At 39.3% G+C, this 12,728-nt stretch overlaps 1 protein-coding gene across 2 annotated transcripts in view; it reads right to left on the reverse strand.

Annotated features, from left to right (window-relative positions):
- The window catches only part of LOC125240664 (tyrosine-protein phosphatase non-receptor type 61F), a 50,644-nt gene that overhangs the window by 27,200 nt on the left and 10,716 nt on the right, over positions 1 to 12,728 (reverse strand). For both annotated transcript variants that reach the window (XM_048148674.1, XM_048148673.1), the window contains exons 3-4: positions 4,762 to 4,910; positions 1,888 to 2,001 (exon numbers count right to left, since the gene is read on the reverse strand). In XM_048148674.1, coding sequence (XP_048004631.1) covers positions 1,888 to 2,001; positions 4,762 to 4,910 — 263 coding nt within the window. The remainder of the gene's footprint in view (positions 1 to 1,887; positions 2,002 to 4,761; positions 4,911 to 12,728) is intronic.

Raw genomic sequence — 12,728 nt, forward strand, 5'->3', positions numbered from 1 at the left:
TAGAATTAGTATTATCAATAGGCTAGTTTCCTACTAGTCAAATCAGCTTCTTTTTAAGAACTGACAAAACGATTTGCTAATATGGAATTACTATGAAATACTGAGGAGTGACGTCACGGTCAATTCATTTACTTTATATATTTTTCTTTGACTTATTAAATAGAAATTATGTTTAAACATAACTAGTGTACATAATTTTCTTCGAATTATGTGGTGCTTTATTTCGTGCACTGCATAAAATATTTTATTTGAAGTATAGGAAACTAGCCTATTGTAATTTCAATTATTTGTATACCGCAGCATAGCTCACGTTACATTCGAAAATTGCGGATTGTTCCATACGAACTTCCACCTCCCATGTTAAGGAAGCGGGGGTTAGAAAGAGACAAGTAGCCTATGTCACTCTCCATCCCTTCAACTATATCCACTTAAAAAATCACGTCAATTCGTCGCTCCGTTTTGTCGTGAAAGACGGACAAACAAACACGCACTTTCCCATCTTTAATATTAAATTCCAATTTATAATATTAAAGTAGGTATGAAGCGCTAGTAACCTAGCGGTAAGTATGTGCGACTTTCATTCCGGAGGTCGCGGGTCGAAGCCCGGCTCGCAGCAATGAGTTTTTCGGAATTTATGTGCGAAATGTCATTTGATATTTGCCAGTCGCTTTTCGGTGAAGGAAAACATCGTGAGGAAACCGGACTAATTCCAATAAGGTCTAGTTTACCTTGGAAGGTCAGATGGCAGTCGCTTTAATAAAAACTAGTGCCTACGCCAAATCTTGGGATTGGTTGTCAAAGCGGAGCCCAGGCTCCCATGAGCTGTGGCAAATGCCGGGATAACGCAATGAGGACGAATATTAAAGGATGAATGACGTGTAGAAGTGCCCTTGAGGCCTCTTAGCTGAACAAATGATTAGATTTGATTCCGGGCCTAAGAGCTGAGAATAGGGCATGCTCCCGGTAATTCCCGGTTCTCGATTTCGGTTATTTTAGGGTGGGGAAAGAACCGGGACTAAAAATTACGAACCGGTACTCCCGGTTCTTTTCAAAATATTCGATTTCCGGCAAGAATTTGTTATAATTTCCAATCCAATGTGCTGATTCTCTCAAAACACAGAAAGACGGACAGAGTCGCGCCATAAGGGCTCCTTTTTCACTTTTTGGTATGGAACACTAAAACTACTAAGAACCGGGACTACCGGTTCCAGACCCGCTTAGAACCGGGAATTGAATTAGGCTACTAGACTCATATCGAATTTGGCACAATAAATGATTGTCTTTTGACTCTTTTGTAGTATTTGACATAAAAAAACAATATTTATAAATTTTGGGTATTAAAAGTGTATGATGACTACGTATTTTCTATTAAAAATGTGTGTATTTTTTTATTTATTTTGGCCACCGAAAACGCTGTCAGCGATGTATGTGACGTCATCAAATTCGAACCTTACTGCATGTCAAAACAATCACTGACATATTGAACTTTATGCCTTCATACTTAAAAAATCAGAAAATGTTGTTTTCGAGTAGAATGACCTGATGCACAGCTAATCTATAGATTAACATGACTGTGTTGTTTTCGCCTGATTACGTAAAAGTATATTTCAAAAATATTTTTTGCTGTTATTAAGTCATAATAAAATATGGTAATATTTTATTTCGGCTAATTGGACAGTACTTAACCCCTCGTATGCTTAGACACGGATCCGTGCGTGGGAATTTTAACCTATTGCTTTTAATGTCAAGGTCACTATTTCAATGACCAAAATTGACAGGCCGCATACGAGGGGTTAATCATATAGGACAGACCTTCAAAAAGGGTCAAGTAGCCTATTCTTGGAGCCGCGTCGGTTGTGCATGCCCTAGCTGAGAAGTGTGGGTCACCTGAACACCCTGGTGGAGTAGTAGTTGAAGTCCTCCTCCCGGGTCTGCTCCACCGTGAGTTGCACGTCCTTCAGCACCATCTTGCTCTCCTCGCCGACGGCCCGCGGCCAGTACCTACGACAATAGCCAACTTGACTGTACTTTCAAAACATTTTTATACCACGCACCAAATAAAGCATCAGATAATTATAAGAAACACAAGGAATTGGTAAAGGTTGTCACACACGTGTTCAGTAATTATCTTTATTTTTTTAATAATTCGCTAACCGTAAGAGTTAAGATAAAGAACCTTTCCTTAAAGTTAACGGAATTCAATAAAAACAGGTTGTAGAACCGGTGGACACTATTTAATAATGCAAACATTGTAAAAAATGGAACAGTTACATTTGCCCTCCAGTCGAGATTTGCCCCGCTGTACCTTATACAAGAGTTAGTTCATACATACAAGAGTCCTGAGTCAACGCACAGCGCGCACGCGACCCACGCGTCGCCGTCCGAGACTCCATTCAGGCCGGGCCTTACGGCCCAGCCACGACATTGGTCTAAGCAGAATGAAAAGTCCTATCGCTGTGTCTCGCTTAGGGTTGTAAATAGAAAAAAAAAACAAATGTTTTTTTTCAGAATTGTGAAAAAAAACATGAAAAAAAACCGAGCACCATGGTTTTTTTTCTAAATATGCAGATGAACAAATAATACGACAATAACGGTTTTTCGTGAGTTGTAACGTGTTTCAATAACAATAACGTACATTTTAATTCAATTAACATTCAGCATACAAACGTTTATTGGGGAATCCCATCTGCGTGTAGTCTCCAACAGCTACCAATTTCGTAAATGTTACTTTTATAAGACCAGAAATTAAAATTATTTGATTAAATTCGTTTAATAGTTAACATTAAGTCCAAAAAAACCGCATAAATGTATTAACTCCTTTGTAAATTTTGAGATTTCGTACTTTAGAAAAAAAACATACTGCAGAAAAAAAACTGGTTTTTTTAACGGTTTTTTTTTTCCAGCCAGAAAAAAAACAGTTTTTTTGCAACCCTGAGCTCGTTACACTGTCGTGGCCGAGCCGTTACAATTTTACTCGTGAAGTACGCTGCTCGTACGTGTGAGATTCCCATGCGAGTTGTATTACATCGCGATATTTGACTGTTGTTTTAAATTTCATGTGAAGAGGAAGTCTCTATGTATTATTAAACCGCGATGAGAATACGATTAAGTACAATATAATGTCATGTTTAGAATAATGCTTTAATTTGTTGATACTCCTTTTGAATTACTCTCTCGTGTATTGTAGTTACAACGTTTTACAGTACACAAAGAGGATCGAGTATTATAGAGAGTTACTGTCATAGACTGCCATCTCTTGACACAAGCTTAAAACTTTTGAACCTCAGTTTTGACAATTTGGCCCATATTCTTAGCTTGATATGTGTTAAAATGTCAAATATTAACAGGGAGCGTACTTTTCGTGCCGCTGACATCAATTTGACGTCACGCTCCATATAGGGTGATCACAAATTGTTTTATTGTAAATTATTAATCATTAGTCATCAATCATTTTAAGTTATGAATTTCTTTGCATGGTAATGAATGCAAGAAGGATGGTGTGCTTTACGTTAGAGATGAATTCTCTTTTCTACGTATTTATTGTAATGTGTTCTTAACAATACTATTTAATTAAATTTATTTTTTATAAAAACAAATCAAATAGAATTCACGTTTCACATTTCAAGTAGTTATTATTTATGCCACATGTAAATGGACTACTGTATTTGAAGTAAGTAATTTGTACACGATTAAAATGATTGACGACTAATGATTAATAATTTACAATAAAACTATTTGGGATCACCCTATACGGAGCGTGACGTCAGATTAATGTCATCGGCATGAAAAGTACGCTCCCTGAATATTAATATTAGCGCCATCTAGCCGAGCGTCCCCCAAAGGTGTATCTAGGTCACAGGACCTTTTTCGGTGTGGTTTTGAGGTACGTTTTTTTCTTAGACTTTATCTGTCTATACGGAGTTACATATGTCTTTGATTGTAGGTACAACGTTTTACAGTACATCACCACAGCACCACTTTTCTGCCTCACTCACATCAGGTTTCCTAGAACCTGAGAGACCTACTACAAGGATCAAACTGCGGTAACAACTATGCTTATGAAGTTCTGACACTGTTTTAAAGCGCTGGTGGCCTAGCGGTAAGAGCGTGGAACTTTCAATCCGGAGGTCGCGGGTTCGAACCCCGGCTCGTATTTACCAATGAGATTTTCAGAACTTTGTGTGAAATGCCATTTGATATTTGCTAATCGCTTTTCGGTGAAGGAAAATATCGTGAGGAAACCGGACTAATTTCAATAAGGCCTAGTTACCCTCGGGCAGTCGCTTACGTAAAACTAGTGCCTATACCATATCTTGGGATTCGTTGTCAAAGCGGACCACTGGCTCATATGGGCCGAGGCAAATGCCGGGATAACGCAAGGAGGATGACTGTTTCAGAGATCTTGGTCTATATAGTGGGAACACTTCTATCTTTGCCGGCACACGACTAGCTTTTCGATTTGTACACTTCTTGATACTTGCTTCGGCACAGTATAATGAAAAATGAAAATGAAAATAAAAAGTACTCTCGTACAGTATGGCCACTCCCGCTCCCCGCTGAAAGAGCCGCCCACCCCCTCTCGGTTACCTCACAGTTACCGCCTGTCAAAACCGCGAACAGTCGACCTGTCATATTTCACTCATACAAGCATGGTACGCGTTCACCTACACGAGCTTAGAGTGTGTGCTAGGAACGCGCCTCTTTCATATATTTGATCGCCAGTGCCCGAGGAGTTACCGAAGCGTCAGCGTCAGCACATACCAGTGGCACTTGGTCTCGTTCTTCTCGATGATCTTGTTCAGCATGAGGATGGCCCGCGACTGCTGCTCCCACACCATCAGCCAGAAGTGTCCCACGGTGAAGGCGAGAGGGCCCTGCGTTAGGATGTACTTGCGGTTCGCTCGCTCCATCTGGAATGTTCGACAAGTTATTCGTCCGCTAACGATACAAGTCAAGCATCAGGGGCTCATTTCTCAAAACTGGAAGTTATAAGTTACAGGCGGAAGTTTCGTTCCAACTTGTCATATTAGACATTGACTACCGCTTGTAAATTGTAACTTGTAGCTTCGAGAAATGGGTCCCTGGGGCCCGTTTCTCGAAAGGAACAAGCCTTGTATTAGATACAAAGTGCGCGAACTGTCAAATCGTATGGGTTGTCATCGAAACACACTTGTAATACAAGGCTTGTACCTTTCGAGAAACGGGCCACTGGTATTTACACTATTTACTCCATACAAATATACCGTTGGCAACACTGTTAGCTGTACATTATCCTTATTACAAGGGCATAACGTCCAGCGATGGTTAGCTAAGAGTGTCGCTATTAGTACTGGGGCATGTAAGGCATGTTTCGATCTTAAACATAATTTACGATAGAGTAAATTTATTAGAATCTTTACGTCCCGATTGTACTCGCCTTCAAATCAATTTAAAAATAAAACCTTTACATACATACATATAATCACACCTGTATCCCATAAAGGGGTAGGCAAAGCACGTGAAATACTAAGTTTCAGTACTTTCAGTGCCACTCTTGGCAAAAAGGTGTTGAAATAAATCAAAATTGTGACATTGTAGTAGTGATATATATGCAAGTTGCGGAAACTTTACAAACAAATCTTAAATTTCTTGAAAAATTCACGAAACTTTCAAGAAAAATAAAGGGAATTTAAATTTATGAAATGGAAAGTTTCCGTCCATACAATTGTCCATGCAAGGTATGGAAAATTTCCGAAGTTTTCCTATGTGAAAATTTCAGAATTTTGGAAACTTTCCGTCGGCACATCAGTACATTGTAGTGATAGGTTGCAGCTTCTCGCCTACGACACAATTTAACCTGTATCAGTCGACTTCTACGACACCCACGGGAAGAAAGGGGGTGGTGAAATTCTTAACCCGTCGCACACAAATCTTTGTTGTACAAATTAGCTTGAAGCAACATGGGCGCAGGTGGACCCACTTCAGTATCGATGCTCTAACACAGTAAAATAATTGCAACACCGTCTACATGCCTTAAGCTTAATTCTACTCATAGCTGGGCACCGTTAATCAAAATAGTTAACTTCGATAATCGCTAATCCGTTACTTTAAAAGTTAACTTCGTTAATCATTAAAGCGATACATTTCAACAAATTTAACGGAAGTTAAAGTTAATCGATAATCCGTTAATCGCTATAAAAAAACTCTACTCAACTATTTAGTATTTGCGTAAGTTTAATATGTTACTGTAAAAGCCCGGAGTTTGCCAAAATTTCTTAAAAAATCCCAGCTGCCAATTGGTAAAACCAAAATGTTAATAAATATTGTTCTCTTTGGACTTATATCGACGTTGGTTCGGTAAATTCTAGGTTTTATATGTTTTATTGGGTCAATCATGCGGTCGTAGTCATGGTGCGTAGGTTCCTCGGATTGAGACACGTCTAATCGAAGTTGTGATCCACGGTAACTTGATAGATAGCTTGGCCCGCCGAACTCTGCACTTTGGCTTGATACGTCGGTTGCGCGATTTGTGTGTCATGCCTGATGATTTACATTCTATTTCGCAGTTAGTGATGGGTGCAGTATGACTAATAAACTTTAGCAGGTCTCGAACAAGTGATCCAAAGGCACCAACTTGTCTGTAGACTGAATTTACGTGAAAATCCTAGGTTTCGCCGTACTCCGGGCTTTTACAGTAGCGGTCAGAGCAAGTTTTACTCAGCGCGTGCGGAACTGGATTAACGATTAACGGACTCGAAGAAATTTAACGGAAGTTAACGAATCCGTTAACATTTTTTAAAGTTAACTTAAAAGTTAATCCGTTAACCAAAATGTTAACTTCGTTAATTAACGATTAACGGATTAACGAGTTAATGCCCAGCTATGATTCTACTTTTCTAGGCACTGGCCCCACCAAAAGCGAGTAACGCCGTGTCTTGCGCGGGCGACGGTCGCGAGCCCGTCGCCGTCGCGTCTCATACTTCCATATCGATAAGGTTTGATTTCGTATGCGTCGCATCGACGTCGCGCGACCGTCGCCCACGCAAGCCACGGCGTAAGCGATGAGATATCGCCGATAGAAACGAACACAAGATCGCTCTCGCTCCCGTGTAAGTAAAAGCAAAGTAACTCCGTATAGACAGATAAAGTCTAAGAAAAAAACGTCACTCAGGTACGGTGGCCTAGATGGCGTTACACCTTTGGGGGACGATCGGCTAGATGGCGCTAATATTAATATTTGACATTTTAACACATTATCAAGCTAAGAATATGGGCCAAAATGTCAAAACTGAGGTTCAAAAGTTTCAAGCCTGTGCCAAGAGGTGGCAGTCTATGCACTGTGATTACACGTTTTACTTTGACAGTAACTCTCTTTAATACTCAATCCACTTTGGTAAAAGATACGCGAGGATAGCGCGAGCGAGTTAAAACTCCCGAGCGATGAGCTATAAATCGCTCGCTCGCTCTTTCATTACGGCTCAGCCACGACATTGGTCTAAGCGCGACAGCGGTGAGCGGCGGCCATACATTGGAGCGAGACACAGCGATGGGACTTTTCATTCGCACGTATGGCTGCCGCTCACCGCTGCCGCGCTTAGACCAACGTCGTGGCTGGGCCGTTAGGGTTTTACACGGGAGAGACTATCTTTTGTTCGTTTCTATCATCGCTAACTCGCTTTTGGTATAACCTGTGCCAGAGTAGAAATCTTCGCCGGTGTCTACTCTCGTCTTCGCCTCGTCTAAATAGTCTGTGGCCATGAGTAAGGCTTTATCATAATAACAAAAAACTCGTTAAATCTACTGTATCTAAGGCAATTGATATCGGAATAATATATCCATACTAATATTATAAATGCGAAAGTAACTCTGTCTGTCTGTCTGTCTGTTACGCTTTCCCGCTTAAACCACGCAACCGATTTTGATGAAATTTGGAACAGACAATCTTTAGACCCTGAGACAGAACATAGGCTACTTTTTATTTCGAAAAAAAGGGATGAAGGGGTTGAAAAAGAGGTTGAAAGTTTGTATGGGATTTCTTAATTTTAAAAGATAAAACCATGAAACTTTATATTTTAGCACTTGATAAGAAATCATTGAACATCTTGATAACGGATAGAGATAGGGATAGGGATTGGGATAGCGATACGGATACGGATACGGATAATATGGGTATCGTTAGAGGGATACGGATAATCGGTCGGCGGTCTCTTACAATCAATGTGCTCTAAGACGATCGTTGTTTGCTTGCTTGAAGATTACGTTTGCGATAAGTATAAGCAAAATGTAAAAAATTTTAAGGGATAATAGAAAAAAGTACTTTTTACCCACCGATCATAGTGTCGAAATACGGGCTATGTGGGATGTTTATAAAGGTTTCCCCAGCGTATATAGAATTACCTACGCTGTGGTCGATGTGTAATATTTCTACAATCATTGCAAGCAAAAATATTATGTGCAATCGAAATAATCGCAGATAAATATACCTACAGAGAAACCTAAGGATCCAAATGAAAATCTTAATGAATACTTTTATTACGCAGGCGAAGCCGCGGGTAAAAGCTAGTCTAAATATATAAAAGAAGAAGCTGACTGACTGACTGACTGACTGACTGACTGACTGACTGACTGACTGACTGACTGACTGACTGACTGACTGACTGACTGACATATCAACGCACAGCCGAAACCGCTGGTCCTAGAGATTTCAAATTTGGCACGTAGGTTCCTTATATAGTGTAGAGGAGCACTAAGAAAGGATTTTCCAAAATTCACCTCCTAAGGGGGTCGAATGGGGGTTCAAAGTTTGTATGGGGAAACAAGATTAGTTTGACTATTTTATTCGAAACTTCACAGGAAGATTCCTTAAGACATATGATTGAATACGTGTTTCAGGTTTTTTGAAAATTTAACCCCTAAAAGGGTGAAAAGGGGGTGATAAAGTAAAAAAATCAATATGGGTATCGTTTTTATGGTTTATCGGGTCGCTGATCACGATAAATACAACGTTTTAAAAATCTAATGAGGCGGAAGTGAAATATCATCTCCTCTGTTGTGGTGCAAAAGGGTTTAAATATCAAAAAAATATATTGACTGACGGACATATCAAAGCACAGCCGAAACCACTGGTCCTAGAGATTTTAAATTTGGCACGTAGGTTCCTTATGTAGTGTAGAGGAGCGCTAAGAAAGGATTTTCCAAAATTCACCTCCTAAGGGGGTCACATGGGGGTTCAAAGTTTGTATGGGGAAACAAGATTAGTTTGACTATTTTATTCGAAACTTCACAGGAAGATTCCTTAAGACGTATGACTTAATACGTGTTTCAGATTTTTGAAAATTTTACCCCTAAAAGAGTCAAAAGGGGTTAATAAAGTCAAAAAACCAATATGGGTATCGTTTTTATGGTTTATCGGGTCGCTGATCACGATAAATACAACGTTTTTTAAATCTAACGAGGCGGGAGTGAAATACCTTCTCCCCTGTTGTGGTGCAATGGGGTTTAAATATAAAAAAATATATAGACTGACGGACATATCAACGCACAGCTGAAACCGCTGGTCCTAGAGATGTCAAATTTGGCACGTTGGTTCCTTATATAGTGTAAAGGAGCACTAAGAAAGGATTTTTCAAAATTCGCCTCCTAAGGGGGTCAAATGGGGGTTCAAAGTTTGTATGGGGAAACAATGTTAGTTTCACTGTTTTATGCGAAACTTCACAGGAGGATTGCTAAAGACATATGACTAAATACGTGTTTCAAGTTTTTTAAAAATGTACCATTTAAAAGGGTGAAAAGGGGTGATAATGTCAAAAAACCAATATGGGTATCGTTTTTATGGTTTATCGGGTCGCTGATCACGATAAATACAACGTTTTTAAAATCTAACGTGGCGGAAGTGAAATACCTTTTCCCCTGTTGTGGTGCAATGGGGTTTAAATATCGAAAATAGCCATATGGATTTCTTTTTTATGTTTACTTCTGGTTCAAGAGATTTCAAATTACACGTAAGTTCCTTAGAAGAGCACTAAGAAAGGATTTTTCAAAATTCACCGCCTAACATGATAATTTGACAGGGACAGGAACAGGGACGGGGCGGGGCGGGGCGGGACGGGACGAGACGGGAGGGGACGAGCCGGAACAGGGATAAGGGTAGGGATAGGGATAGGTATAGTAATAGGGATAGGGATAGGGATAGGGATAGGGATAGAAATAGGGATAGAAATAGGGATAGGGGAGGGACGGGGACGGGGAATATATATGGTAAGCGTGTTCAGTGGATACATGTAGAAGTATAATGCCCCGCTGCACCTTAATCGAAATAATTGCGGACAAATGTACCTACATAGAAACCTACGGATCCAAATGAAAATCTTATTTTTTGTAAACGTTTGAATAAGAATACTTTTATTACGCGGGCGAAGCCGCGGGTAAAAGCTAGTTTATTATAATTGCTCTTGTAATAAATAATACGATATTCCAAGTTATAATCACTTAATAGGCTACTAGACTTACATCGAATTTGCCACAATAAATGATTGTCTTCTGTAGTATTTGACATAAAAAAACAATATTTATTGATTTTGGGTATTAAAAGTGTATGATGACTACGTATTTCCGATTAAAAATGTGTAATTTTTTATTTAATTTGGCCACCGAAAACGCTGTCAGGGATGAAGTGACGTCATCGAACCTTACTGCATGTCAAAACAATCACTGACATATTGAACATTATGCCTTCATACTTAAAAAGTCAGAAAATGTTGTTTTCGAGTAGAATGACCTGATGCACAGAAAATCTATAGATTAACATGACTGTGTTGTTTTCGCCTGATTACGTAAAAGTATACTTTAAAAATATTTTTTGCTGTTTATAAGTCATAATAAAATATGGTAATATTATATTTTATTTCGGTTAATTGGACAGTACTTAATCATATAAGCAAAAAACCGGCCAAGAGCGTGTCTGGCCACGCTCAGTGTAGGGTTCCGTAGTTTTCCGTATTTTTCTCAAAAACTACTGAACCTATCAACCCCAAAACAATTTTCCTTTAAAAAGTTCTACTTTTGTGATTTTTTTCATATTTTTTAAACGTATGTTTCAAAAGTTAGAGGGGGGGGGGACACACTTTTTTTTCCTTTAGGAGCAATTATTTCCGAAAATATTAATATTATCAAAAACGATTTTAGTAAACCATTATCCATTTTTAATACCTATCCAAAAATATATCACACGTTGGAGTTGGAATGAAAAAAAGTCAGGCCCCACTTCACTTGTAGGGGGGGGTACCCTAAGTGCGTTTTTACATTATCCGACCCGATATCGGATGTCGGACCGATATCCCATATATTTACGCCGCCATCTTTGATTTTTTCCTTTGAAATCCTTCCGACTTCCGATATCGGATCGGATAATGTGAAAACGCACTAATAAAACATTTTTTTCCACTTTTTATTTTACCACTTCATCGGCGTGATTGATATACAATTATACATATTGGTACCAAATTTCAGCTTTCTAGTGGTAACGGTCACTGAGATTATCCGCGGACGGACGGACGGACGGACAGACAGACATGGCGAAACTATAAGTTGACTACGGAACCCTAAAAAGGGTCAAGTAGCCTATAACGGTGGATGGTTAAGGGCCGGTTGCACCAAACCGTATGTTTTTAAAGCATTCGTCAAATTTTATTGTATGGGAAGTTTCAAAGACCTCTGCTGCGTGACGATGATGTGTCTTGTCAAATGTGGTTGATGCGACTGGCCCTAAGTATCTCTTATATTGCCTCTTTTCACATTTTCGATGCCATTAGCTTTACGTTTAAGACTCCGCTATGTAGCCTCTACATTACCCTGTCACTCTTAAATATGTAGATACATTTTCAAGGTTTTCATTAAGGTCATCTTCACATTGTTTAGGTTAGATTAGGTTTTATGGCAGTACTGAAAAGATATGCGTTTCTGAGATAAATGAAATCATGACTACCAGAAATGTGGACAAACCATACATTACGAGTGTAACTTAATAGACGCTCCACTTACGTAATTCTTTGATTGGTATACGTGTAAATAGCATGTGTGGATATCTTGGTGGTTCTGCTGGGAGGAAGCTCTGTAGCAGAAGCAGAACCACTTTGAAATTAGATTTACATAAAAACTAGGCAAGTAGGCATATAGAATATTTCCAAATGGTCCTAGAATTTTATAGATATTTTCTGATATGTTTATGTTTACGAAAGACAATGTGGTTCTGCCGGGGAGCATGACGTAAGAATATGGGCCAAATTGTCAAAGCTGAGGTTCGAAAGTTTTAAGCCTGTTTCGAGAGATGGCAGTCAATGCACTGTGATTATTTACACAGTTTACTTTGACAGTAACTCTCTATAATACTCGATCCTCTTTGCACCCACCTATGTATTATAATATAACCCGTCACGCGGCACCGAAGTCCGAAAAACGATGTGGCAACCCGAAAACTTTAGCAAGTGGAAACCTTTTAAAAACTTCCAACAATTTCGCCACAGTTCGGCAAACGCGGGAAACGTTACGAAAACTGAAGTTATTTAAAGTTTGTATCAAAAATAGCCTTTAAATGGCGAAATCCAAGTAATTACGATTTCGTCATCGCCATCCCCTCTCCTCGCGTGGGTGACTTAATAGTCGACTGTGGGCGATGGGCTAGCATAATTTCACTTTAATATCACAATTTCGTTTTCTTTCAGCCCCTTACGCGTGGCACTGAAACTTCAGCA

Source organism: Leguminivora glycinivorella, chromosome Z, assembly GCF_023078275.1.
Source record: "Leguminivora glycinivorella isolate SPB_JAAS2020 chromosome Z, LegGlyc_1.1, whole genome shotgun sequence".
NCBI classification, from domain to species: domain Eukaryota; kingdom Metazoa; phylum Arthropoda; class Insecta; order Lepidoptera; family Tortricidae; genus Leguminivora; species Leguminivora glycinivorella.